Genomic DNA, 27,648 nt, shown 5'->3' with positions numbered 1-27,648 from the left:
CAAAGCTTAATTGAACAAGCAAAATTTAGAAGCTGATTGGCTACCATGCACAGCTGCACCAGAATTTGCACTCTCCAGTGTTAACAAATTAACCCCAGTCTGACTAGGTGCCCTGGAACACCATTTTTCAAGAACGTAATGAGTAAAAAGCATCAAATTATTTTCTGAATAAATGAGGTTAAATCTGCTTTATATACAAAGCTCTAGAAATTTTCTTAACCACTTGCCGACTGCCTAACGACTATCTACGTCGACAGTCAGCCCCTACGTCGCTAGCCTGTGAGGGTCTAGGGCAGTGGTTCTCAATTCCGGTCCTCGGGACCCACTAACAGGCCAGATTTTAAGTATTACCTTGGGGGATGCAGACTAGAATACTGCAATCACTGAGCAGCAAATGAGATCACCTGTGATGTAATTTAGTTATCTTGCAAACCTGGCCTGTTGGTGGGTCCCGAGGACCGGAGTTGAGAACCACTGGTCTAGGGAGCGAGCGCGCGCCGCCGGAGGCGTGCTCCCGCTCCCGTGTGGTCACGGACCCCCCCGCGCGTGTGACCAGCGGACCCAATGTCCGCCGGTCACTCTGCGATTGCCGCTGCAGAGGGAGAAAGTCAGGCGGCTAGTGTAAACAAGCCGCCTGTCATTCTCCCCTGTGTAGAAACTGTGATCACACGGTTCTACTATGTAGAACCGTTGATCACTGTTTCTACAGCTCAACAGACAGCCAATCACAGTTAGAATCACGCCCCTAGGGACACACACAGCCCCTCCCTCTCAAATAAAGTTAACCCCTTCACTACCAGTGTAATTTTGCAGTAACAGTGCATATGTATAGCACTGATTACTGCAGTAATGTCACTGGTAACCCCAAAAATTTCAAAAATGTCAGTCAAGGGTCCGATCTGTCCGCCGCAATGTCGCAGTACCGCAAAAAAAATCGCAGATTGCCGCCATTACGCGTTAAAAAAAAAACAACAAAAATGACAAAAATCTTTCCCTTTGTTAGTAAACGCGATAACTTTTGCGCAAACCAATCAAAATACGCTTTTTGCAATTTTTTTTACCAAACATAGGTAGCATAAAACAAATTGGCCGAAAATGTTAAAAAATTTTGATTTTTACATTTTTTTGGGGGAATTTCATATAAAAAAAAATGTGAAAAATATTGTTATTTTTGCAAAATTGACGCTCTTTTTTTGTTTATAGCGCATGATCAAAAAATCGCACAGGTGATCAAATACCACCAAAAGAAAGCTCTGTTTGTGGGAAAAAAAGGACGTCAAATTAGTTTAGGTACAGCGTCGCACGACCGCGCAATTGTCCGTTAAAGTCACGCAGTGCCGAATCGAAAAATACCCCCTGGTCAGGAAGGGGGTAAAATCTTCCGGGGCTTAAGTGGTTAAGGATTCAAAAAAATCTGGTTGCTGAACTTGTTTTTTTCTGCCATTTTTTGTGTACAAGTAGTAGCTAGAAAATTACTTAGAACCCCAAACATTATATATTTTTTTTTTAGCAGAGACCCTAAAGAGTAAAATGGCGGTCATTGCAATATTTTATGCCACATTGTATTTGCGTAGCGGTCTTTCAAACACAATTTTTTTTGGGAAAAAATACACTTTAATGAATTAAAAAAAACATTATATTTTTGTATAATGTGAAAGATGATGTTACACTAAGTAAATAAATACCTAACTTGTGTGCTTTGAACACAGTTTACATATGCAGGCACGACTTAAGTATGCGTTTGTTTCTGCGCGTGAGCTCAGAGGGATGGGGCACTTTAAACTTTTTTTTCTTATTTAATTTTTATTTTTTATTTTTTTTACACTGCCCCTTTATTTATTTATTTTTTTATCTCTTTTTTTCCTAATACAAGGAATGTAAACATCTCTTGTAATAAAAAAAGGAATTCCAGGTCCTCTTTATTCAGAGATCTGGGGTCAAAAACACCCCAGATCTCTCATTTACATTTAAAAGGAAGAGAATAGTCCCTTGTTTATGCCCAAGAGGTGGAAGTGACGTCAGCTGTCCCTAAGGTCCTCCAAGAGCATAGAGATGAGTAGGGGATATTTTGCCCTCCCTGGGCTTCCTGCCTTGCCAGTGGCCGTACCAGATTGGTTCCTGGGTTACCAATGACTCGGGAACCATCGGGAAGCTGCTGCCATAACCTTGGTATTTTAAGTTAAAAACATGATGTATATTTACAGTTAGGAGGTTGGCAAGTGGTTAAACATTCACCTTCATGTCTGTAAAATTACTCCAAACTACCAGCAGCAGAATTAAAACCTCAAGTGCTGGAAGCAAAGTACATTGATGTAGAAGATAGTGTGCCAAATCATCTATTTTATACAGTATTAGGTGCACATTAGTAGCAAATAATTACCTTTAAACCAAAATCTTCTAACTTAAATACATTTTATTAATAAGTTGTTGCACAAGTAGAATCTGCAAGCGGCTCTGACATATTTTGTGCTTGATATTAGTCATAGAGTATCCTCTAATTCGGAAATGCTAGTTTTAAACACTGTATTTTCTGGTATAAAAGTTCAGGGATTGAGTAGGAAATGGCCAAAAACACCCTCTGTTTTTTTTTTTTTTGCCATCTGTGTCAGATATGAGAGATTTACAACATGAAGTAAAGAAAACCCTTACAAAGTAAAGAAAATTACCTTTTAGACAGTTGTCTCTGCATCAGCTGTCAACATTAGAAGGTTCCCCACTATTCCCGTTAGCTTTACAACCAAAATGTGTGTATTTTTTCATGTTTAGTTACAGTGATAGTTATCTCCTATACAGAAGGGGTACATTTTTTCAGTGGGGTCATGGTTACAGTGATTTTACACAGTGCCTACCAAACTAAAAAAGTCTAGACTTCAGATACATAGATGCTGAGGAACCAGTCAATAAATACAGCCTACAGTGGTGGCCAAAAAGATAATTGCTTCCAGCTAGTGTCTGCCAACATTAAAAATAACAAGCCATGTGGTGGATTATAGATGGGGCAGAGTAGATGATCAGCCAGGACCCCAGAGACTAAAGAATGCTAAAACAGTGCTACATTTCAGTGTTTTTCACGGTGAGTCAATTTAATTTTTTCGTTTTTGGAAGGTAGTCAGTAATTTTAGCCTTTGTTTTGCTCTTAGGACAGATTTCTTTCTTATTAGTGTAATAATTCAAAGTACAGTTACATTTTACTGGATGTTTTTTTTTTTTTTTTTAAACATATTTTTTTGAAATTTTCAAAACGTACAAACAGTTGTAACCAACGACATAACAACTAACCTATAGGGGTGGGGGGTGAATTTAAGGGGAATACCATGAGCTGATGGTAGGGCAGGCATAGCTTTAAGGTTTTATGTTCATTATCATAGCAGAAGCTACAGGTATGGCAGGGATTAATCATCTCTTATGAAATTTAGTTTTCGATAGACATAGATGTATATATATATATATATATATATATATATATATATATATATATATTGTAACAGGAAGTCAGCTAAATCTGGGAATGTAGTCACAGGAAGGAGATACATTTCTACCTGATTTAGAAAGTCCATTAATTAATTTAGGGTGTTGGCTACAGAGCTAGCCAGCAGGAAGTTGAAAGGCCTTCACCTGTTCAGAATGAGGGAGTTAAGGCTCTATAATTTATTCAGAGAAATTCCTATTGTTTGCTGCCTCCTGTCGCCGTGTGGGCTGGGAGAGGAGGACAGACATACGTGTACCTCCCGTCGCCGTGTGGGCTGGGAGAGGAAGGCAGACATACGTGTACCTCCCGACGCCGTGTGGGCATGGGAGAAGGACTGCTGCCTCCTGTCGCCGTGTGGGCTGGGAGAGGGGGACAGTCGGATGTGTGCCTCCCGACAAGCTGGTGAGCATGGGAGAAGACCCCCTAAAGCGATGTGAAGCTAAGGAGGGTAACCAAGAGTGAAGACGTCTCAAAGGTGAGAAGACGAAGTGTTTCTGTGTGAAAGAAAAACAAAGGGACATGTTCAATGGACAATGTTTGTACTGTGTGAAAAGCAAACAAATGGACATTTGAGTGTCTGCTGTAAGATCAGCAGTGTCGGCCCAACAGTAGGTTGGAAAGACTTCTTAGGTAGGTTCCAGCTGTGAGAAGGTAGCCGCCCACAGAGGCAAGGATTTATTTTGTCTTTTATTTTATTTTGGCTGTTTTGATGCTTGCAATTGTGTTAAGTAAATTGCATGAATAAATCAGTCTTGTTTTCAACCTCTAATCGGCTATCTTTCTGTGAAAACGCACCCCCAAAGGGGTCATCCACGCCTACCACCGAGCTAATCCCTTACATATGGTGGAGGTATGCAGCGGGCATAATCAGAGATCCCTGCAAGGAAGTGCAAATGTTTGATGAACTTTATCTGGTGCATGAGATTGCACAATCTATGTGTGCAGGAGAGAAGATCCTGACAGAAAAAAAAAAAAAAAAAAAAAGTGTTTTAAAGAGACAGGGGTCTCAAAATTTTTTGATGAACTTTGTTGTGTCTGGTGCAAGTGACTGCACAAACTGTGTGCGCAGGAAAAGAGATCCTGCAAGAGAGAGAAAAACTACATGTGTTGAAGAGACAGTGGTCTGAAAATTGTTTGCTGGACTGTGAAAAATTTGTTTGTGGAGTTATTGAAGATGGGGCGGTCCAAACGCCTGAAAAATGCAAAGATAGATGAAATGAGAGACCGGATTCTATGGATGGAGGGGATGTTGCCGTCTGAACCAGCCCCATCCATGCCTAAAGAGAGTCTACTAAAGAGGAAGGTTGTTGTCCCTAGCAACACTGATGAAACTGCTATGGAGACGCAGTGTGCTCAGATGAAAAGTAAACTCAAAATGGAGGAGATGTTGAAACATCTGATTATATCAAATGCAGCTCAACAGCAAGCAAATGCAGCTCAACAGCAGGCAAATGCGGATTTTCAGCAGAGCTTTGCAGCTCAACAAAAGGCTCATCAAGAGAGCATGGCAGGCTGGAAACAGAGACGCCAGCAGCCAATGGAGGCCATCGGTTTGGAGGAAACCGAGTATGTGTGCAGGGCTGAGTTGGATGCCTTGCAACGGAAAATGGAAGAAAAGGAACAAGCCTTGGAATTGCTTAAAATGGAGCATAGAAACTTGCAGGAAACAAATGAACTACTCAAGTCTCATGTGTCACAGTGGGAAGAATCCACTGCTCTTCTTTTGGTCGAGTTGCAAAAACGCAGAGAGACTATAATGGAGAAAGATACCATCCTCATGGAAAAGGAAAGTGAAATTCAGACTTTGCAGAAGCAAAGTATGGCTGATATGTTGGAGTTGCGTAATCAGCTGGAAAAAAGTCTTCAGTCTTTGGGAGCTACAAAAATAGACCTGCAGGAGTCGCAGGAACAGAATGTTGCTCTGAAAGCGACATTGTCTCTCAGCGACAAAGAGAAAAGTGAAAGAGAGGCTAAATTACTGAGTACTGTGTATGAGCTCACTACTTTGAGCAATGTGGTAGATGAATGGCGTGCGGACTGTGAAAGTTGGAAAGGGGAAGCCCAACATGTCCAGCAGCAGTTAAAGGAGAAAGAAGCCTGTGTGGCAGAATTACATTCTTATTCCCAGATGCTAGCCAATGAGGTGAAGGCTCTTATGCAGGGAAAAGAAGATTGTGAACATAAGAGGGAAAAAGTAGAGGCACAGCTTCTGGAATCGCAAGTCAAGGTGTCAGAAGGTGACCGATTGTGTGCTAAGCTGTCAGAGAAGGCAAACCGATTGCAGGTTGAGTTGGACAGTGTCACAAATCGGCTTTCTCAAGCAGACAGCAAATCTAGAGAAATTGCGGAAGATTTTTCTATCTTGGAATCGCAGCTGCAAGACACGCAGGAACTCTTACAGGAAGAGAGGTGTCAAAGGCTGAGTTTTAGCACAAAGCTCAAACAAATGGAAGATGAGAAAAATGGCTTCCTGGAACAATTAAAAGAGGAGGCGGAAGCAAAGAAAAACCTATCAGAGCAAGTCGCAACATTGCAAGCTCAGATAGCGGATATGAAAAAACGCATGGAAGAAAGCGTTGGTTCATTACAGTGTGTTGAAGATGTGAAAAAGAAGTTTGATCAGATGCTTGGTGAAGAGAAGACTGTGTCTGCAAAATATGCAGAAGAACGCGCACGTGCAGAAACGGAGGTGCGTGATAACGAGAGCAAAGCCCTGTTCTTGGCTCGCTCTTTGGAGGAAGCTCTAGAGTGTAAGGCTGAACTAGAAAGTGTTAAACAGCTGCGTACAGAAATGGAAGAATTGGTCAGCTCCAAGGATGATGTTGTGAAAAGCGTTCAGGAGCTAGAAAAGTCTAAGCGAGCCTTAGAACAGCAAGTAGAAGAGATGAAGATTCCGTTGCAGGAACTGGAAGAGGAATTCCAGGCAACAGAGGATCTGTCCCAAAGAGGGGATAGTGTGCCTGATGCAGTTTTTAAAAGGATCAGTGTTTTGGGGTCTGTCCTGAGTGAGCCTCAGAAATGTGACGACATGTGGCTTGAATCACCCCTTTGGAATAAACCGTTCCTTCAAAAACTTCAAGCATTGGAAAATGTATCATTAGAACTTCAGCAAACAAAGGAGCTGAGTAAGAAATGTGGTGATTTCTCAGTTCAGGCTGAAAACCTAGTGGAGAAAACTAAGGCTGTTGGTGAAAACGTGAAGCAAATGAATAAGTGCCTTTCAGGGAGTGTTTCCAAAATGGAACTGGTGAAAGACGGGTGGCAGAAGTTTGATCGTGATCTTGAGATGCATTCCATGTGGAATTCAGATAGAGAAAAAGAACTAGGTGACCTTGAGCGGTCAAATAGTTCAGCAGAAAGTGCATTGAAGAAACCTGTAAAAGAATGTGTTGCAGTTCCATGCTTCTTCACTGATGCAGAGAGGAGGTCTATAATGGATACCACCCAGATCGCTGGGTTCAACTGTGTTGTTGCCTTTGACCCCTATGTTGGTGGAAGGAAAGTTGATGATGTTCTGGTTGGCTACTTCTGTGAAGAGTTTGGCAAGAAATATAAACTGAATATCAAATCAAGTAGTAGGCCTTTACTGCGACTCGCTCAGGAGGGCGAAAAGTTTAAGAAGTTGATGAGTGCAAATGCTTCAGATCTGCCTATGAATATGAAATGTTTGAATGATATTGATATCTCTGGGAAAAGGAACAGGGGTCACTTTGAAGAAATGTGTGACAGCCTGTTGTCTCAATTGGAAAATCCTCTGCACAGCATCTTAGAGCAAGCAAAGCTCAAGAAGGAAGATCATTCCCTTTTACAACAAAAAGTCAATGATTGTGTACAGCTGTATGGAGAGGCAACTCAAGTCACAGAGGGATGTCAAGAGTCCCTACTTGGAACAAAGCTTAGTGAAGCAAAGGTTCTCAAAGTTTTGTGGAAAACATTTATGGATTGCAGAGAGAGGCGTCTTAAGAATGTTGAAGACATTAAGACTAGCCCAATTGAGTTGCCTATGGATCACGGTCCTCCATGGTGGATTGGACAGACGGTTATGAGGGACAAGCTGTCTGACATTTATGAGAAAGCTGTCAATGAAGATGACAGAAACGAGAAGGAGCGAAATGATGCCAAAAATGCAGTTGAAGAATGTGTATATGAGATGAGAGACAAACTGTGTGGCATTTATGAGAAATCCGTCAATGAAGATGACAAAACAGTTTCATCCGGAAGCTTGAGGATAATAGGAGGCTTATCAGTGAGTCAGCAGTGCTTGACACATGCGTGCCTGGAAATCTGTGTCCCAACCCTAGGGTTGAAACAAGAGGGGGGGGGTATGTAACAGGAAGTCAGCTAAATCTGGGAATGTAGTCACAGGAAGGAGATACATTTCTACCTGATTTAGAAAGTCCATTAATTAATTTAGGGTGTTGGCTACAGAGCTAGCCAGCAGGAAGTTGAAAGGCCTTCACCTGTTCAGAATGAGGGAGTTAAGGCTCTATAATTTATTCAGAGAAATTCCTATTGTTTGCTGCCTCCTGTCGCCGTGTGGGCTGGGAGAGGAGGACAGACATACGTGTACCTCCCGTCGCCGTGTGGGCTGGGAGAGGAAGGCAGACATACGTGTACCTCCCGACGCCGTGTGGGCATGGGAGAAGGACTGCTGCCTCCTGTCGCCGTGTGGGCTGGGAGAGGGGGACAGTCGGATGTGTGCCTCCCGACAAGCTGGTGAGCATGGGAGAAGACCCCCTAAAGCGATGTGAAGCTAAGGAGGGTAACCAAGAGTGAAGACGTCTCAAAGGTGAGAAGACGAAGTGTTTCTGTGTGAAAGAAAAACAAAGGGACATGTTCAATGGACAATGTTTGTACTGTGTGAAAAGCAAACAAATGGACATTTGAGTGTCTGCTGTAAGATCAGCAGTGTCGGCCCAACAGTAGGTTGGAAAGACTTCTTAGGTAGGTTCCAGCTGTGAGAAGGTAGCCGCCCACAGAGGCAAGGATTTATTTTGTCTTTTATTTTATTTTGGCTGTTTTGATGCTTGCAATTGTGTTAAGTAAATTGCATGAATAAATCAGTCTTGTTTTCAACCTCTAATCGGCTATCTTTCTGTGAAAACGCACCCCCAAAGGGGTCATCCACGCCTACCACCGAGCTAATCCCTTACAATATATATATATATAGGCATGAGTAGATCCATATATAAATATATATAAACATATATAAGCGCATATAAACACATGCACCGAGAGCACCTAGGAGGAGAATAGAATTAAGCACAGGAATAATCCGCTGGGTATGATGAAAAGTAATGGGCAAAGGCAAAGGGAACATTCCAAGGTAATGTATTTTGAGACCCAGCAGGGGGGGTCTAGTTAGGAGTATCAAAGGGTTACCAGAGGCTGAAGTCCAAAACAGCAAAGGAAGTGGTGAGGAGGAGGTGATGAAAAGGACTGCTAAAATAGGGTGGAAATTTTCGGGGGGTGAAACTAACCCATAGAGTCACTGTGTTGATTCGGGTATGAAGTGCTTGGCCAGTTGAATTCGTTTTTTACAGCACTATATATCATCAGTAGTGCTGGATTACCAGCCCCCTGTAACCGAAAATGCCACTTACGAGGAACATGGATGGCGTATATATGACACCGTTAAACACCATGATACAAGTGTGGCACATCACTTCAATGAACATCATATGGGGAAAACAATGGGTTTCCGTGTCCAGGCTGTAGAGATGGTGGGTACTCCAGATGTGGTGGTGACAGGTTTAGGTCTCTCTTTAAATGCAAAGTCTATTGGATCTTTCATTTGCGCACTGAAGTTCCAGAAGGGTTAAACTATGAATGGCACCTTACACATTTTTATGAATAAAAAAAGGGGCTGCTAATGCCATCTGGAGGGTGTGTTGGTCTGTATCTTTGTATGGTGGTGTGTTCTATATATATGAACACAGTGGTGGTTTAGTTTTAATAATTTTATTAACAATCATTATGGCACTAATGTTTGTTTATTGTCACACCACTTTTATTTGAGTCATTGTTCATGCAAGGATCAGTCCTTCTTCATCCAACTGTACCATTTATTTTTTGTCCAACTGAACTATTTCTGTATAGGGTTTCCAGAGAGCCATTTTTGTTGGATTTGATCTTCTTTTGATCTTTTATTCCTATTTTGTTTTTATTGATTATTTGTTTGTTTTTGAATTTTTGGATATTTTATTTTACTTAACATATTTTGTCATTTTTCCAAACAGTTGTATTACGTTGTTAAAGGGTTTTTAATTGGTTATCTGGTATGCTGTGAATGACTTGTTAGCTACACAGCCTGTCAAAGGAGGAAACAACATTATGTGCATTTAGTTTGTGAGGGTGTCCTGTTGTATTTTGCTGACTGTATCCTTCCCTGTGCTCTCCCCCACGGTCATCCAGCAGTTCTGTTTGTGATTTTTTTTATTTGTGCCATATGACATGTTAGTATGGGAAGGCAATGAACATAGGCTCTCATTAGTGTAATGGAAGTGCATTTCTAATTGATTTATTGGTTAATTGTTCAATTGTTGATTTGCCAAACCATGTTCACTTGTATCATATAGATAGATAGATAGATAGATAGATAGATAGATAGATAGATAGATAGATAGATAGATAGATAGATAGATAGATAGATAGATAGATAGATAGATAGATAGATAGATAGATAGATAGATAGATAGATAGATAGATAGATAGATAGATAGATAGATATTCTGTAATTGTGCATGTTACTAAATCTCAGAGACGAGCTGTGCAGCACCCTGGGTGCCAGTTCACAACGTGCGAGAGTTGGTCACTCACCTAGAGCGGCATCACTTTTGCTTTACTGATCCATTCTTGTAGGTTTAAGTTTTGTGTTTCGAGAAATACAATTATTTCCATTAAATGTTAAATGATTTGAGGAAAGTGTTAAAGATCCTTCACTGTTTTTGACACCACCCTTTTTTATTACCGAGACATCAAAAACTTGCAACATGGGAATATCATATGTGTTAGGTGTTTACAGCAGAGTGCCATTGGTTCCAAATAAAGACCTCCATATTCCTAACCTGTCATACAATCACGCAGAACAGTTGTTAGGCCTGACTCCAACAATCTGGCTTTCCATTCTATTATGCATTCAGCAGCATTATAACAGACACTGTATATTAAAGCAATCTTTTGACTTCCTTCACGTGTTCACCCACTTGGATAAAGGAAATGACTTTTTTCCACTACTCAGGGTTCCAAAATTGTTGTTACTTACACCAAGATATGAATCTTTGTGTTCTGATCTTCATATTCACATTTCTAAATAGTAGTATGGTATTACAATCCAAATTTGTGAAACATATACTTAAAGTGTAACTCCACTTTTATTGAGAAAGAAACATTGCCCTCTGGGTGATCTATGTACATTACAAGCATTTTAACAAACTTTGTTGCAGATTCCTATCTTTTGTTATTCTGAATAAATAATTGTTTGTTCCTCTGTGCCTCTGTGCTGAGGGAGTGGTTTCACAAATATCAATCAGCTGCGGCAGCTGCAGAACTCTAATGAAGAAAACTGTTGGGCCTGCATCCCTTCAGATGTGTTCCTATTGAGAGTATCACACCAAAAATGACATTTTTGTTTTAGGGGGTGTCAGAAATCTGACTTGTATCTTAGGCAGACTTCTGGGAAATATGGTGAGCCAATCACACAAGCAGGAAATTATGTTTCTGGGGTGTGGTCAATACACATTCTGTGTACAGAACAGCTCCAGGTAGCCATAATGCATTGCATTTTCAGAAAATTACAACAGCTGCAGATTGAAAAGGAAAGGTAAGTTTTAATAACATTCAATTACAATATGATTTGCATTCGCTATATTGATTTTTCTTTATTTGCTATTTTTTTCCCCACAAAAGTGGAGTTACCCTTTAGGTTGAACATGAGTCACAAACATGCTGTTTTAGATTTGAGGTAGGCTATGCTTAATAGCATTCACAAATAATAAAAGTTAAAACATCGCTTATTGCTAAAGGAGTTCATTTCTGCTTGGCATGTCATTATTTTTATCTTGACATATTAAATATTTTTATAAATAAAAATGTTGTATTAAATATTTGATCCTTTTGGTATTATTCTTTGAAACAATCCATAATAGATAATGATTGCTATTTAAACTCCTTGTCTTAGAGCCTATGGTTTCTTTCAAAGTATTGGTACACTAAGTTGACCTGTGTGGTTACATTTCACATATTTCGCACATCAGAAATGTCAGTTACAATGGTTTGACAAGAGTACACATAATACAGTGCTATTTTCACAAGATCATCCTAGTCAGAAAGGCATTGTACCTTTACAAACTCTATTTCCGCTTGGTTAGTTTTAACAGATCTGGTAAAATTGCTCCTATCACAGTTACTGTACCGTCTGTTTCTGTGCAATGGAAAATACGGTGACCTTGCCTTTCAGGCTTTATACTTATCGGAGCTTAACATTGGATTGCTTTACTGCAGGCCTCCTGGGATAGATTAAAACTCAGATGGGTAATTATAATTCAGCAGTAGGTGCATAAACATATGTGCTCAGAACAGTGGACACCAGATAAAGATGCTGATCACTGCATGATAGGCTTGTTTAAATGTGCCAGTAAAATGAATAAACCTGTTTTGACATAATAAGGGATTTTTCTGTTACTATAAAAATAAACTGTAAACACAGTTTCAGTTAGCCAACCAGTATATACAAGAAATATTTATTATTATGAGATTCAGAAGCTTTGTAACAATTGCTTAAATGTAACTTTATTATTTATTTTAATCTGTATAATACATGTTTAGGGGTGAGATTCTGGTTCACTGCTACTATGGGTTTGAAGCCAAACCTTTGTGTTTGAGGTTTTGTGCTGGAATTTATGTTGGGGTTCACCACATTAAATTCTTTGCATCCACGATGAATTGTCTGACCTTTAAGCTGAGGTTAGCTCGCTCAGATGGACCAGTATCGGGGGTATTGTTAAGTGACAGCCCATTCACTATAAACTAATTGTTTACCAGAAGTCAATTTAGAATGTGTTTTAGGGAGAACTTTCTGGCTGTTTAGGGAGAGTTAGTTGCTTTGCAGTTCTGTACTGTGCTGTGTTGTGATAAATGCCTGTGGATTGCATTGGGGGGGGGGGGGGGCTGTATATTTATGTGTATCTCCCAAACCCCAAACTCCTGTATTGACAGTTCCATAAATCAACAGTCCTCATCAGAACTACTTTTTTGTTTTGCGTGTGTCAGCAGCAGCTGTAGTTTAGTGGCTCTCCTGGCATAGGTTGAACCCATGCCATCTTTAGATAGGCAAGGCAAGGTGACAGCAGCATTAACCTGGCCACCCTTCTTATGGGACAAATTCCACATGTATTTTGTATGGCATATATCCTCAATCTAGTGGTGCTGCAGTGTCTTATAAAATACCCTGGCTTCCAGGAGGTCCTTCATCAGGCTTCAAAATTGTATAGCCATACCCAACCAGAGTATTGGTGCAATTATGGTACATGGACAGGATCTGAGAAAGTGGGTTTCACTGTGTAAATGGCTCATTTATCAGATTATGTACAGTATTTTATCACCTTTTTAAAAAGCAACCTAAATGATAAGCAATGATGAGGCAGGAACTAGTGACACTCTATGGCCTGCTAGGCCAGACACTGGAGGCACAGCTGCAAAAGGAAGAAAACTTGTTGTTGTTTCAGGGCCAGCAGGATCCTTTACCTACTGCTTCTATCTACAGTATGTGAAGCAGAGGCAGCTGGAGAAATATGAGGAGGAGGGGAAAGGTTGTAGTGCTGGCGTTGAATAGTAAATGGATTTTAAAGGGGACTTCATTCTAAATTCTGGTAGTTGTATGTGGGCAGGGTGAGATTTCCGAGAGCAGTTGTCATCAACAACACAAGGCCCTCTAGGCTCTCGGCTGCAGGCAGTTTTTGGTGAATAGGGTCCTTTATGTTCAAATTATTGTGCAAGAACCCCAGGATTTGGGTCATGAAATAAAGAGACAATTTTAGGGTGACCACCCTAAAAGATCACCAATACACAGGTAAAAGGACTGATCTGCTGCCACCATCCCAGAGGGAATCCAACTTGTAGCACTTTAAGGAGGTTCTGCACAAGCACCTTTGCCTCCAACCACATGATCTCTGAAAGGAGGTGGTGGTTGCCTCAGCACTGTTCTCTTGAGTTTTTTTTTTTTTTTTTTTTTTAAACCGCAATGTTTAAAATACTGCAAGGAGAGGGTACTCAATTTAATGCAATTTCAATGGTGATGTAGGAGAAACAATATATATATATATATTTATATTTATTTTTAATTATATGCTTGGGAAATGTTTTTAACCTGTATGAGGTGTTACAGATTCTGGCATCACATATAAAAGGACTATCCTTTACATTACTGCTATCTTAAATACAGCAGTGCCCAAATCTGATTCATTTCAGTTTGAAAGGAACAAACATTTTGGGTCATTTTGTCTGTGACACTTGTTTTATCATAGGCCTGATTTGACTGGTGAAAGTATAAATAAGCCAAGAGCCCTCAACTTCGAACAAATTTGCCAGTGGCAAAACAGTTTCATTGTGTAGTTTGTGAGCATTTTTTTCTGTAGTACCACACTGAATTGTCCTAAAAGTTTAATAAAATGTCAAAACAAAGAGCAAGTAAAGCTTAAAAACCAAACCCCACTTTTCCAAAACTCCCACTCCTGTAGCCACAATTACTCCCAAAAAGATTTGAAATATAGACTTCAGGTATGTGTTTAGTAGAAATTGGTGAGCAGCAGTATGAGACAAGACAGTAAAAAAACAGAATTGTGAAAAAACAGATCTGAGGGACAATAGCCACAACTATTGTTTGGCAGCTGGACAGTATGTAATCAGATTGGTTAGGCCAAAATATAACAAGAAAAGATGCAGGTTTAAACTTCAAATAGAAAATATAGTGTAATATTTGAGAAACATTTGCCACAAATACTGTTCAGTGGATCTACAGTATGTAAGCAGTTAAATTAGACCAGATTATCATTAGAAAGTATTTTTTCAGAAACAATAGAAACAAATATTGTAGAGTAGCTAGAAAATGCAGCTACAGTTGGCCAAAAACATAAGGTGCCACCTGAAGATTGAAAAAAAAAAAAAAAAAAAGCTACACTTTAACTACCTCCAGGTCTGGCAGCCTGAGCCCCTCATTGCCCGAGATAGTTTACTTATTTGTGTTTTATTAAATTTTTCATATTTATTTATGTATATATATATATATATATATATATATATATATATATATATATATATATATATATATATATGTATATATATATATTTTTTTTTTTATTATTTATTTATTTATGTGTTTATTTTTTCAGTTCTTTGTATTGCAAACCTTTGCTCATAAGCAAGTGCAAAGTTCCTAGCCCTATTTTTCTTCTTCTTCTTTATACCCATGCTCATGCGCCTTTTTTTATCCTCCTTAAGGACATAGAAAAGCCACTTTTTTTCTTACAGTGCTGTTTTTAAGCCCTTTTTCTCCTCCTGCTCCTCAAGGAAATAGCAGTAATTTTTGGACTTCTTATGGGCTCTCTCATCCTCTGTCTCCTTCTCCTCAAGGGCCCAGAGAAGTCACTTTTTTATAATGCTACTCATGCACCCTTCTACTTCTCCATTTTTTAAATGCTAATCTGCACTTTCCCACCTTCTCCTTTATATGAGTGCAGCCATGTTTGAACTGCTAATGCACCCTTTTTCCTCATCTTTATCTTCAAGGGCACAGTGTAGTGACTTTTCTTTCTAATGCTGCTCATGCACCCTTTTCCACTTCTTTCTCCTCTTCTTTCTTAAACGATGTAGAGCAGTCTCTTTTTTATTTGGTTCTGCTGTTGTGCCCTTTTTACTCTCCTTATTTATTAAAATATAAATAATAATAAAAGCTTATAAATTAAGCTAGCATCATAATGCAAAACTTTTTCCAACAACCCTTTATACTAATTTGAGGCCTGTGCTACACCCCAGTGTTAGATAATCACCCTCTGACATTTTTCTTTGAAGTCCATAAGCAGGATTCCCCTGAAATTTCATGAGGCAGCAGGAGGAATAAGTGGAATACGGGGAGGACATTGAGGTGCTGGTGGTGAGGAGGAAGAGGGTTGAGGTGTTGGCAGTAGGGAGTAGTGTTTTGGTTCAGGCGGTGAAAAGTAGGAGTTTTGGGGTGCTGTCGTTAAAGAGTAGGAAGGTTGGTGTACTATCAAAAAGGAGAAGGAGATTTGTGGCATTGGTGTTGAGTAGGGATGAGACAGCACATTGGTCCAAAGTTTAGCTCATCTTGACCCTTGTTCGGTGGGAGCCATACATCAAACATAGAAGCTGTATTTCTGCCGGAGATTCCCTTTGTCTGTATCAGATCCTTCACCTATGTGTGGGTCTTGTAAAGATGTTAATGGGGGACCCCACAAAAAATGGCCCATGGTTCCCCCTATGAATACAAAACAGACCAGATTCTTGATTAGGGTCTGGTATCGACGTTTAATGGAACCAAACTAAAAAAAAATAAAATAAATTAATTAAAAAAGCATGTCCCCCCCTATTCCATTCCAGACACCTGGGGGCTGATATGGAATGCAGGGGAGGGGGATTATAAAACCCTCCACAAACCACACTAGACCCTTATCTATGCAAGCAGCCTGGCTGTACAGGAGAAGTGCAGGTCAAGAGTTCAACCTCCCCCCAAACCATACCAGGCCACATACCCTCAGCACATGGAGGGCACCATGCCAAGGCTCCCCCTCCCCTGGCAAAGCTTCTTGTCCTCATGTTGATGAGGATAAGGGCCTCTTCCCCACAAACCTAACCTGGTGGTGGTATGGGTCTGCAGGCAGAGGGCTCCCTTTAAAAATAAGGGGGGCTCCCAGATACGGCCCCCCTATTGAACATCTAAGGGGTAAATAGTACCCCTACTCATTCACAAAAAAAGTCAGTGGTAAACACGCACACTTATTGAGGAATCCCTTATTGAAAAAAAAACAAAAAAACAAATAAACAATAATAAACAAAGGACAATAGACATGACCAAATTTGTTCAGTGACATCACTGGAGATCTGTGATCAGGGTAAGATTGTGAACGAATAAATTCCAGCCAGCAAAAAATAAGAAACATGCCTTCTGAAAAAAAAATGCAACCTGCTTAGACTGTAGTGCCAGGAATGGGCCAAACCCCACATTCGGTTCGCAGCAGAACTCCTGAACAGGGGAAATGTTCTAACCCGAACAGCGAACCCCATTGAAGTCTATGGGAGCCAAAAAGGAAAAATCAAAAGTGCCCATTTTGAAGGCTTACATGTAAGTAATTGGCCATAAAAGGGGTATTGGGGTCTGGGTATTGCCCTGGGGGACATGTATCAATAACATTTTGTTATTTTTAAATTATCATTTTTTCAGGAGCCATGATTTTAATAATGCTTAAGGTGCAAAAATGAAAATGAAAAATTCCTTTAAATATTGTGCCTGGAAGGGTCCTCTTAATGTGCCTATTTGTAGCATATACAGAACATGCTACAGCAAAAAGGAAATTCCTAACGAAAAAAATCCCATTTAAAATGACTCACCGTTATAATTGCCGCCACAAGACTATTAAAGGATAAAGAAAAAACGGCATGTGCCCCTCCCCCCCCCAGTCCATACATGCCCACGCCAAAATTAAAAAAAAAACATATCCAAGCATGCAGCCTGGCAGGCCAGGAAAAGGGGGGACAAGTGAGCCATACCAGGCCAAATGCCTTTAACATGTGGGGGTGGGTGCTTTGGGGTAGGGGGGTCTCTGCACCCCCCCACCCCAAATCACCTTGTCCCCATGTTGATGGGGACAAGGGCCTCTTCTCGACAACCCTGGGCTGTGGTCTCCAGGGTCTGCAGGTTGGGGGGCTCACCCTTTAACAAGGGGCCCCCAGATCCTGCCCACCCATGTGAATGTGTATTGGTTAAACGTGTCAAAGTAAGAAACACAGGAAACAGATCACGACGCCCGATGGACCCGAAAAATAAAAAAAGAAACGGCTTCCGCCTACTGGGAGGCCTCCCACCAACTGCTCTCTCTTTGCTTTGTCAGCTCTTATATAGGCAAAGGGCGGTGCCATAAGGTGATATAACAGCTTACACTCGCCCTGATTGGGCAAAGCTTTGCCCAATCAGGGCACAGAATGCATTGCACTACAGTGCATTGCAGGGAGTTTGTCAGGGCGAACACCCTACAAACTCGGGTGTTCGGCGAACGGCCGAACAGGCAAATGTTTGGCCCACAATCATGCTTGGGCTGAACCATTTGATCATCCCTATGTAGTGCATGAGGCAACAGAGGCTGTGCAAAAGTAAATTGCAGACAGCAAAAATAAGGAAATATTCCTTGTGTGTTGTTGTTTAGGTATGTCAAGATAAAACCTGTTTATTTCAAGATAAAACCTGCTTAATTTTTCCAACACTTTCCAACATTTTGGTCTTACCAATTTTCTTCACTTTACTTTAAAGACCAAAGAGGCAAATTCATAGATAACATGGTAAATGAGGACAATAATGTCAAAGCATAGAAAAAGTGCAGGGGCATAAAAGAACAATACACACCAGGACCACAAAAGCAAACATCAAAAAGTGGCAATGGAAAGCAGCGGGCAACCATATTCAGAATAGTACCATACCTCCCATACCTTAATAAACTGCTAAAGGGTAACACCAGCAATGGCAGTTAGGCATTCCATTCTCCAAATCTCAGCTTCAATATTTAAAATCTCAGAAGGTGGATCAATGGACAAGCAGCATAGAGGAATTGCTCTCCTAGCTGCTAAGACAATGTAGAAAATCAACCTCTTGGCCAGTTTAATGATGCTGGAGAAGGGAAGACCCAACAGATAATGAACAGGGTCCATACCAAAGAACATGGATGCACAGGGTAGAGGGCACCCATTTTAATCTATGACCATAGATTAGGAGTGAATTGACTGGACCAAGAAGCAATTGTAAGAAGGTGCATAGCATAATAGTATTTATTTATATCAAGAGCTCCCAACCCCTTACGCGTCTGCAAATAAAACAACACAGTTTCTTTGCCCTGATGTCTAAACTCCGAAAATGACTTTTGCCGGCTCTCTCTTGGACACTCTGCTACACATAAAATGAACACTATATGCATAACAAAAAAACATAAAACAAATAGAAAAAATAATAACATAAAACATAAAACAAATGGAAAGTGAAGCAACTATAAAGTCCACTTATCAGAAAACAATTGCACTCTTTGAAGAATAGCAAGATGTAGACTTCAGTGTTCCAACATCACAAGTCCACATCACCTCCTTACCAGATAGTTTGACCTCCTAATGCTGAGGTCAAATGGTGCTTATTGATAAAATCATGTGACAAGGTCACCAGGCAGCCATAAAGATTTACCACGTGATTGGCTTTGTTCAATCACAGCCAGTCAAAAATGTAAACAGACAGTAGTACTGTAGCTCACTGTTCCTGGCTTCTCCTTTGCACATACAAATCCTGTGCAAGGAGGAGAACCTGGAAACAGTGAGTTACCAGTACAGTTAACTCCCTCAGTACTGTGCACCACACTACAAAAATAAAGAGTACCTGTCAGTGTAGCACATCAGTGTACCTGTCAATGCAGGCCAGCAGTGCAGTCATCAGTGTACCTGTCAATGCAGCACATCAGTGCAGCCATCAGTGTACCTGTCAGTGCAGCCCATTAGTGCAGCCATCAGTGTACCTGTCAGTGCATCCATCCGTGCAGCCCATCAGTGTACCTGTCAGCGCATCCATCAGTGCAGCCCATCAGTGTACCTGTTGGTGCATCCATCAGTGCAGCCTAATCAGTGTACTCATCCCAGAGCTGACATCAGTACCAATCAGCAGTGTTCCCATCACAGCCGCTTATCAGCAGTTTACCCAGCATACAGCCACAATCACCAGAGCCGCCATGCCAAAAAAATATTACACTAGTGAGGAGGCATATTTTATACTTAGTATGGAGGATGAGAGCAACTGTCTACTTTCTTAAAAGGGGTCATCTGGGGGATATATGTACTGTCCTGACATTTCAGGGCCCTAAGAAATGAGATAGACAGTCAGTACATCAGGATTAATCAATTTTCAATGATACGTGGCATAGCTTGTAGACTCTATACCTTTCACACAGACTAAATAATATACACTAATTTGGATTATGTTTACCAAAGATACAATATGTAGCAGTATGAATTTTCGCCTAAATGTATGAAAAAAATTACTTGAAAATGTTTTAATATAAACCAAAAAAATAGTTTTTTTTTCAAAATTTGTATTATTTGCAAAAAAACAAAAAAACACAGTGGTGAATAAATATCACCAAAAGAAAGCTCTATTTGTTTGAAAAAAAAATTATAAAAATTTGTTTGGGTACAGTGTAGCATTCAGAGTGTGAGAGCATTGAAATCTGTAAATTGGTCTGGGCAGGAAGGGGGTAAAAGTGACCTGTATTGAAGTGGTTACAATGTATGTTACCCTAAATGTTTTTTTTCTATGTGCATGTTTACATATGTTTATTTCGTAACTATCGTTTTCATGTACTTCTTCCATCTGAGGTACTTTGTTGATCATACCAGTTATTTGCTTCTATCTTCTAAACGAGGGATCTCCAAACTATGGCCCTCCAGCTGTTGCGGAACTACACATCCCATGAGGCATTGCAAAACTCTGACATTCACAGACATGACTAGGCATGATGGGAATAATAGTTTCTGAATAACTGGAGGGCTGTAGTTTGGAAACCCCTGTTCTGAACTGACCACACAACCACAGAAGCTGATCTGCTCTTGCTTGGTCAGTTATTATCCTTTGACTTGCCCAGGCACATCCTGCCTCTTGAACACATCCCTGCTCAATCACAGGCGGCATCTTTCCTCAAGCTGAACAGGCTATGGAATGCAGGCACATTGGGTGTGTGCACAGTATCTGGTAACTCCGCCCCCTATTATCAGAAAAAAGAGATGCATGATACCATAACAGTACATCTTAACCTTATAAGAAAAGATCATTTCTGAAACTAAGCAAAATCAATTATAATGCCTGAAAAGTTATAACTTTATTAGAGTTAAAAGTTTCTATAACACTGTATGTTCACAACCACTTTAAGTCAATGAATTTAATATTTTTTCCTTGTTGCCCTTGAAGTCACATTGAAACATCCCTTTCCCCGCTGTGCAGTATTTGGTATAAAAAAATCTGTTTAGTTAAATGTCCCCTATAGCAGTGCCCAGCTCCCCATGACTAGGCTATTAGTAGTGAAAATGGCCAGTATTTTTAGTATCAAGATTTACCACCCCCCCCCCCCCTCCCCCAAAGACTTTAATGGGTTTCTTGAATTTCTAACAGTATTCAACAAGCCTCTTGCAAATTAAACCTGGGCAGATTTAACCATCCCTATAAAAAGTAAAACTCTCTTTCTAGTCTAGCCTAACTTTCTAACTCTCTAGCCTGGCTTTCCAGTATAAAGGGAATTAAATCTGATTGAAAAATAATATTTTCAACCTGTCATTTTGGACAGTAATTACCTACAACCCTTTTTGTTTTCACAGCAGTTTACAGAGCAAGACAATTGTCTTCCCTGCCACTAATTATCTCTTCTTTAGTATGCCTTGAATCCTTATGACAAGCTAAATAATGTCCTCACCTCTGGACCTGATTTGAAAGCTGCTGTGCATAAAATAATTTGTTGTAGCCAAGACCGCTAAAAAGTCCATCCTTTTTCTGTTTCTCTCTTATTTCAGCAACCAGAACAAACCCCTTTCAACATGACTCTGATGTGACATTTCAGGTCATTTGCAGGGGAAGATAAGGATGTAATATAAAGGAGTACTACACATGATTACACATAGCACAGTTTATAAATAGCTTTAGCAATTTTGCAGTAGATACACATATAAATCTCACTTTTCCCCGGAAGTTGTATTTTATTGTATACAGTGAGAGTCTGGCTGTGTTTCAAAAAAAAAAATAAAAAATAGAGAGGTTAGACAGAGAGAGAGAGAGGATTCGAATGATAGATAGCAGCCAAAAAAATTGTAGATTTCAGTCTTTGCAGCGTCAATAATAAGGCAAGAGCTTGCAGAAGAGTATACCATTATTTAACAATCTATTGTCATGTACATTGATCAGTACTTTGACTAGTGCATTTATATTATGGCTTACATCCAAAAGGTAATAAACACCTAAAACTTATCTGAAATGGATCTAGATCTTAAATGAGGTCCAATTAAAATAATTACGCAGGCGTTAGGGAAGCAAAGTGGTAAAAAAATAATGGAAAACTTACCTTTGAGCTGCATACAGTGGGTCTTGCTTCAGTAGTGATATACATTGTTTAGCTGCTCACATTAGAAGTGAAATGGTAAAACAAAAATTATCAAATTTAAAGGGGAGTTCCAGCCTCAAAATTTTTTTTTAGATAAAAATACCCCCGGGACAGTCAGGGCTAGTGCATTTCAGCAACGATAGCTTCTGAACTGTCCCCGGAAATACTTACCTTGAAAATGACTTGTCCAGCGCTGCCATCTCAGGTGTGGGCAGCTGAAGCCAGAGCGTCCTCTTCGGTGTCCTCTTCGGTGATGTCAGAGTCCCAGAATGCCCTGCACTGGCCCTGCTCGTCACTTTCATGGCAGGCGCGTCATCCCTGCACAGCTTCTGGGCATGCCCAGAAGCTGTTCAGCAGGGAATAATGCGCCTGCTCCAGAAGTAACGAGCAGGGCCGGTGCAGGCGCATTGACTTCTGGGAGCGATGATGTTTGGCTCCCAGGAGTCAATGCAAGTAGGAAGAGACGGCGCGGGCCGCGGCCACAGGAGGGAGGAAGAGGAAGGAAGGTAAGTATATTTTCTTTAATAACAAGGTAAGTAAATAAAAAAAAATTGAAATTATCCAATTCTTTTTCAGCTACATTACAGCAAGCGGATGGTGTAAAGTTGATTTTGAGGCTGGAATTCCGCTTTAAGTCTCACCATTTATTGTTGTTCTTTTGTGGTTCTATATTAGTATGCTTTTTCTTTCTTCTGGACTTTTTGTGGGGAAGGAGGTAGTTGGCCCAAGCCTCCAAAGTGACTACCAGAAGTTTGAATGAGATGTCAAGCTCTTACAGAAATAACAGCTATACACAAAGCCTTATATTTATTAATTTTATTATTTTTGAAGATACGATTCCTGTCTTTCAGAAAATTGGCATTTATATGTAATACATTCCATGTTAAGTATAAGCTGTCATAATATTATGCCTATGGAATTTTGTTTGTATCTGCCTTTTACATTAGTCAATAAAAATCTTTAAAATTAAAAAAAAAAAAAAAAAAAAAATCAAGTCTCACCCACCTTGCCTGGGTTTAGTTTTCCATCCATGTGTCCTCTTGTGGTCAAAATCACATCAGTCTTGCTAAACCCAACCCCTTTTATAGGTTCTAAAAATTATTACTATAGAACTGTAGTTGGGACCATTTAGAGGTATTCAGATAAGATATAGAAAACTTATCAGAAAAAGAGTACACTTTGGAGTTTATTTACTAAAGCTAGAATGAGCAAAATTAGTCCACATTCTGCAGAGAAACCAATCAGCTTCCAGATTTTATTGCTACAGCTTAATTAAATAAGGTTAGAAGCTGATTGGTTTTTCTGCAGAATTGTGACCAATTTTGAACTCTTTAGCTTTAGTAAATAATCCCCATTGTGAAGTTAGGTTAAAATGTTGTTAATTTCACATGGTATATTGTTTTATTGTTTTTTTTTAAACTCTTGTATCTCTTTTGCTAGGCCAGATATGCACTTTTTGGATGCAATTTGCTGGTTCCCAATGGTCTACTACATGGTGGGCTGCATTGACAAGTAGGTAACATCTCCTGTTATGTGTTTGCTAATTTATAGCCTTGTGCTTTGCATAATGTTACTAGGAGTCACAAAGTTTTTTTGTGCTACATAAAATGTTTAGAATTGTACAATTGTATTATAAATTATTAAGAGCTACTTCAGTTCGGTGTGGAATTCATGTATTTATTTATTTGTTTGATTTGTTGTGGAAAAAAGGTTTGTTTTGTCTATATTAGAAAGTGGCAGCTGGTATCTAAATTGGTTGCAATAGGCCATTTTCTTTCGTATTCATGGGAAGGTTGAAGTTTCTCTTTTAGCATCTGTTAAGAAAACTAAAAAACCTACACTAAAACCTAAACAAAATACTTAAAGTGAAATATTAAAAATGGTCAACTCCATTAAATAACATGCATGGGGAATGCCCTAGTCCAGTGATGGCGATCCTTGACACCCCAGATATTTTGGAACTATATTTCCCATGATACTCATGCACTCTGCAGTGTAGTTGATCATCATGGGAAATATAGTTCCAAAACATATGGGGTGCCAAGGTTCGCCATCACTGCCCTAATCCTTCTCTGATGTAAGAAAGTATTACCGCAGCCAACTCTTTTTTTTTTCTTTTAAGAAAAAACTGCCTACAGACCCCTCCAAGGGACCGCTATGTTTTGTGGTGGGTGGTGGGGGGGGGCTCTGGAGGGGGTCTGTGTGCTGTTTCTTTTTTTTCTTTTCTTTGTAGATGTAATTTTTTCTGTAGCACATCCTTTGGCAGGAATGAAAAAAAAAATGTTAAGAAGTACCCACACAATAAATACCAAACACTTTATAAATAAAAAACCTTAATGTTCCACAGGAAATCCATACCAGACCCTTTGGATCTTATACGAATTTTAAGGAGGATCTCCATGCAACCCTCCCCCCTTTCTGACTCATGCCAAGCCATATAGCTTCAACATGGGGAGTACCCTCTAGGAAAGCATCTTGTCCCATTGTTCATGAGGACCAGGGCCTCTTCTGCATAACTCTCGCTGGTGGTTTTTGGGATCTGTGGGTAGGGGGGCTTATCAAAATCTCTAAGTCCCCTTTTCTTTTTAAAATAAGACAGCCCCCATATACTACCCCCACCCCTCTTGAGTGATTAAAGGGTACATAGTAAAAAAGACACCTAAACAGTTTTTATAAGTCCTTTATTTAAAAAAAAAAAAAAATCCCCAAAAAAGCCTCTAGTTGTAAATCCATCTTCAATCCCAATGTCCGCCACCCACTGAAAAAAAGAAATATGATGGCCCTGTGCACATGACCAATCCCAAACCGAATAAAAGCTCCCCAAGCTATCATCAGCAACAGTATATAGGAAAAGGGAAGGGGAAAGTAGTAAAATAATTGCCCAAAAATGGCCATGTGTCCATATTTAGGCCATGTGTCCATATTTATGCAATTATGCAACTCCCTCTGATCCCCGATCATTTGGTTATGTGGCTGGGGATTTCCGGCCATGTGGGTGAATGAGGCAGGTAATGTCAGTGACTGGTATGGATGCTGCAAGCACACACTGCTTCCTTAGCAACCATTGACAGTTGACAGTTTTCATGGTTTTCCATGCTGAACATCCAAACGGCCAGTGTTTAGTTGAAACTTATATTCAGGTTGAACACTGAGCTTATCCCTAAGGCATTATCCCAAAGGCATTGTCCACATTCTCCTTTTAAACTGTGTTAATACACTAGCCCCATTACTTCAAATGTATTTTATTGCAAAGTAAATATAAGAGGGAAATACATATTTTACTTATATTTTAGTTGTGTGCTAGCTGTCACTACTTATAGCATAAATCTAGAAATAACCACCAGTTGTTAACTATTCAGTTTTAAACTATATGTCTGTGTTCTAATTTGTGTTGTTATTTGGTCCAGAACACAAAACAATACAGACCACCTCTCTTTTGAGATTTTAGGACATTGCATGCCTTTGATGCACTTTAAATGACACTGTAATTTTTATATGTATAATATTTCCTAACCACATTTTGGGGAGGTCGTACTGCACAGTTTAGGAAAAGAACTGCTCTTAGCAAACATTAGTGAAGAAATCCTCTACATCTCTTTTTTGCATGTTTGTAAAGACGGAAGACATTTACACCCTCAGCACTGCCCTGACGTTGACATGCCATGCAAATCTCTATTTGTTATTTTAATGGAAGGAGGTTTCTGCAGGACACATTGGATGTTAGTTTAGGTTTGCGCAGGAGTGGGCAACAAAAAAGACAACTGCATGGGTATTGTATCAAGTGATGTGCAGACATGTGCTAAAAACTTGTGTTCTGCTCAATCATCCAATCATTTTTGAGTTGTATAGAATTAGATTGCCATTGGATAATGACTACCAAAGTCATTACAGGAGAACTGGTGTAAAGGTCCCAGATTTGCAAGCCTATGTATGGGTATGCCTGAAAAAAATAAAAAGTCACTCTAGTAAAATAAGTTAAACAATAATGGATTTACTGGCAGGAACAACAGATCATAACAATAGTTACAGACATTATTCTATACCTTTGTAAGGGTAACCCCAGAACTCATGGGTTTCAGTAACATTTTGACTGTTGAAGCCAGATTGAAAATGATATTTATTTAGACAAACATGTAGATAGGAAGACCTGTTTGGAGGGCAAGTCAATCACATTACATTCTGTTGGCTTAATAAACATTGCTCTAACTTCCTAAGGACTTGTATTACAATTTATACATTCTGAAGAGGGTGGCACCTATCTATCTAAAGTTTCTTTGAAGTCACATCTTGAAATGCGGAATAGTTTTTCACAAAGGCTTGTTACTTCCAGTAGGGCAGTAAACAACTGGACAGGTCTTCAAAGGTCGAGATAGCAATCTAACAACAGGAGGTATAAATGGCTTTTGAAGACAACAGCTGTTATACAATATGACTTCTCACAAAATATACATCATAAATACATGTTTGATAAATAAAATGGCTGTTCCCTTTTCCCCATCACTGTATATGTCCAGAATTTCCTGGATTTATGAATAATGACCCTTACAATAATATCTTATACATGCAGTATGTTTAATAGAAAATCCACTCTTATCTAACAACTTGTTGTGAAGCAATGCAATAAGCAATGTAGTGGACTGAAGTAAATGAAGGTTGTATTCACGTCAAATATCCGGTCACATGCAGGACAATAAAAAAAACTGACTTTCTCCTTCACATAATTTGATAATTGAAGGGAAAACACTTCATTACAATTACTATCCTTTCTGCTTTAGTAAATCAGAGTCACAGCATTGTAAATTTCCTTATCATTATTGGACAGACAAGTGAATCAATCCAGTTCATAATTATTGGTATCCTTATTTTATATGTTTGGACATAGACTTTTCAGCTTTGCTAATGTGTTTGCTGTGAATATGTATTTTTTTTCCCCAAAATGCATTGTGCTGATCAGTTGTTTTACACCCAGCACAAACTTCTGAGAATATTAAGTAAAACATACCATGAGCTTTATTGTTTCATTTTTAGTGTGTGCTGTAACTTTAATTGCAGAAATATTTCCTGACAGTAGAGGTAGTTCTAGCACAGGGGATTTGTTGATGTACGTGACAGCTGAAACTGCATTCTGCACCACCAATGAAGATAAAATACAACCAAAATCATTGCAAGAAATAGATACCCATGTGAATGCTGAACAGCAAAACACAGCAGAATATGAATAAAGCTTAAAAGCGATATATCATGTTTACTATGAAAAATGTTTCAACATACTCGTCAGATTTTTACATACTGATGCATATTCAGAGTTCCACTAATGATCTTAGCAATTCAACTGAAATTTTAAATGATGTAAGATTAGTGTAAAATATGCCAAGAAGGCACAATAAAACATATACTGTACATGCTTGCACTTCTACTGTATATACTATGAACTTTATACCAGCTGTAATATAAAAACAATATGATAAGCAAGCAGTAGCACCGGATATTTAGTTGCATTAATTAAGCAAGATAAAAGAATCCTTTTGTCAGCCTTATACATTCCGATCATCCATCCAGAACAAGATTTAATATTTGGCTGCTTCCTTTGTTTGCCTTGAATCCCTTAAGATACTACAGTTTTTTTTTAATTTAAACTCAAATTGTTCTTTATTTAACAATTTGGCATTTTTATTGAACATTTAGCACCGCATGCTAGCAATTATTTTTTGAGTTAAACCACAGGGCAGAGCTGGCCATGAATAGATCTAAAATTACCTGCTTTAGCTGGGACTGGCCAAA

At 39.5% G+C, this 27,648-nt stretch overlaps 1 protein-coding gene across 4 annotated transcripts in view; it reads left to right on the top strand.

Annotated features, from left to right (window-relative positions):
• Positions 1-27,648, top strand: part of LOC309561721 (potassium channel subfamily T member 2) — a 1,381,641-nt gene that overhangs the window by 922,264 nt on the left and 431,729 nt on the right. For all 4 annotated transcript variants that reach the window (XM_082265711.1, XM_082265712.1, XM_082265710.1 and 1 more), the window contains one exon: positions 23,308-23,379. In XM_082265711.1, coding sequence (XP_082121837.1) covers positions 23,308-23,379 — 72 coding nt within the window. The remainder of the gene's footprint in view (positions 1-23,307; positions 23,380-27,648) is intronic.

Source organism: Pelophylax lessonae (genome assembly GCF_965119305.1).
Source record: "Pelophylax lessonae genome assembly, chromosome: 8".
In the NCBI taxonomy this organism is placed as follows: Eukaryota; Metazoa; Chordata; class Amphibia; order Anura; family Ranidae; genus Pelophylax; species Pelophylax lessonae.
Note: the sequence above shows the minus strand (reverse complement) of the source record. Positions and strands in the feature narration are given on the sequence as shown.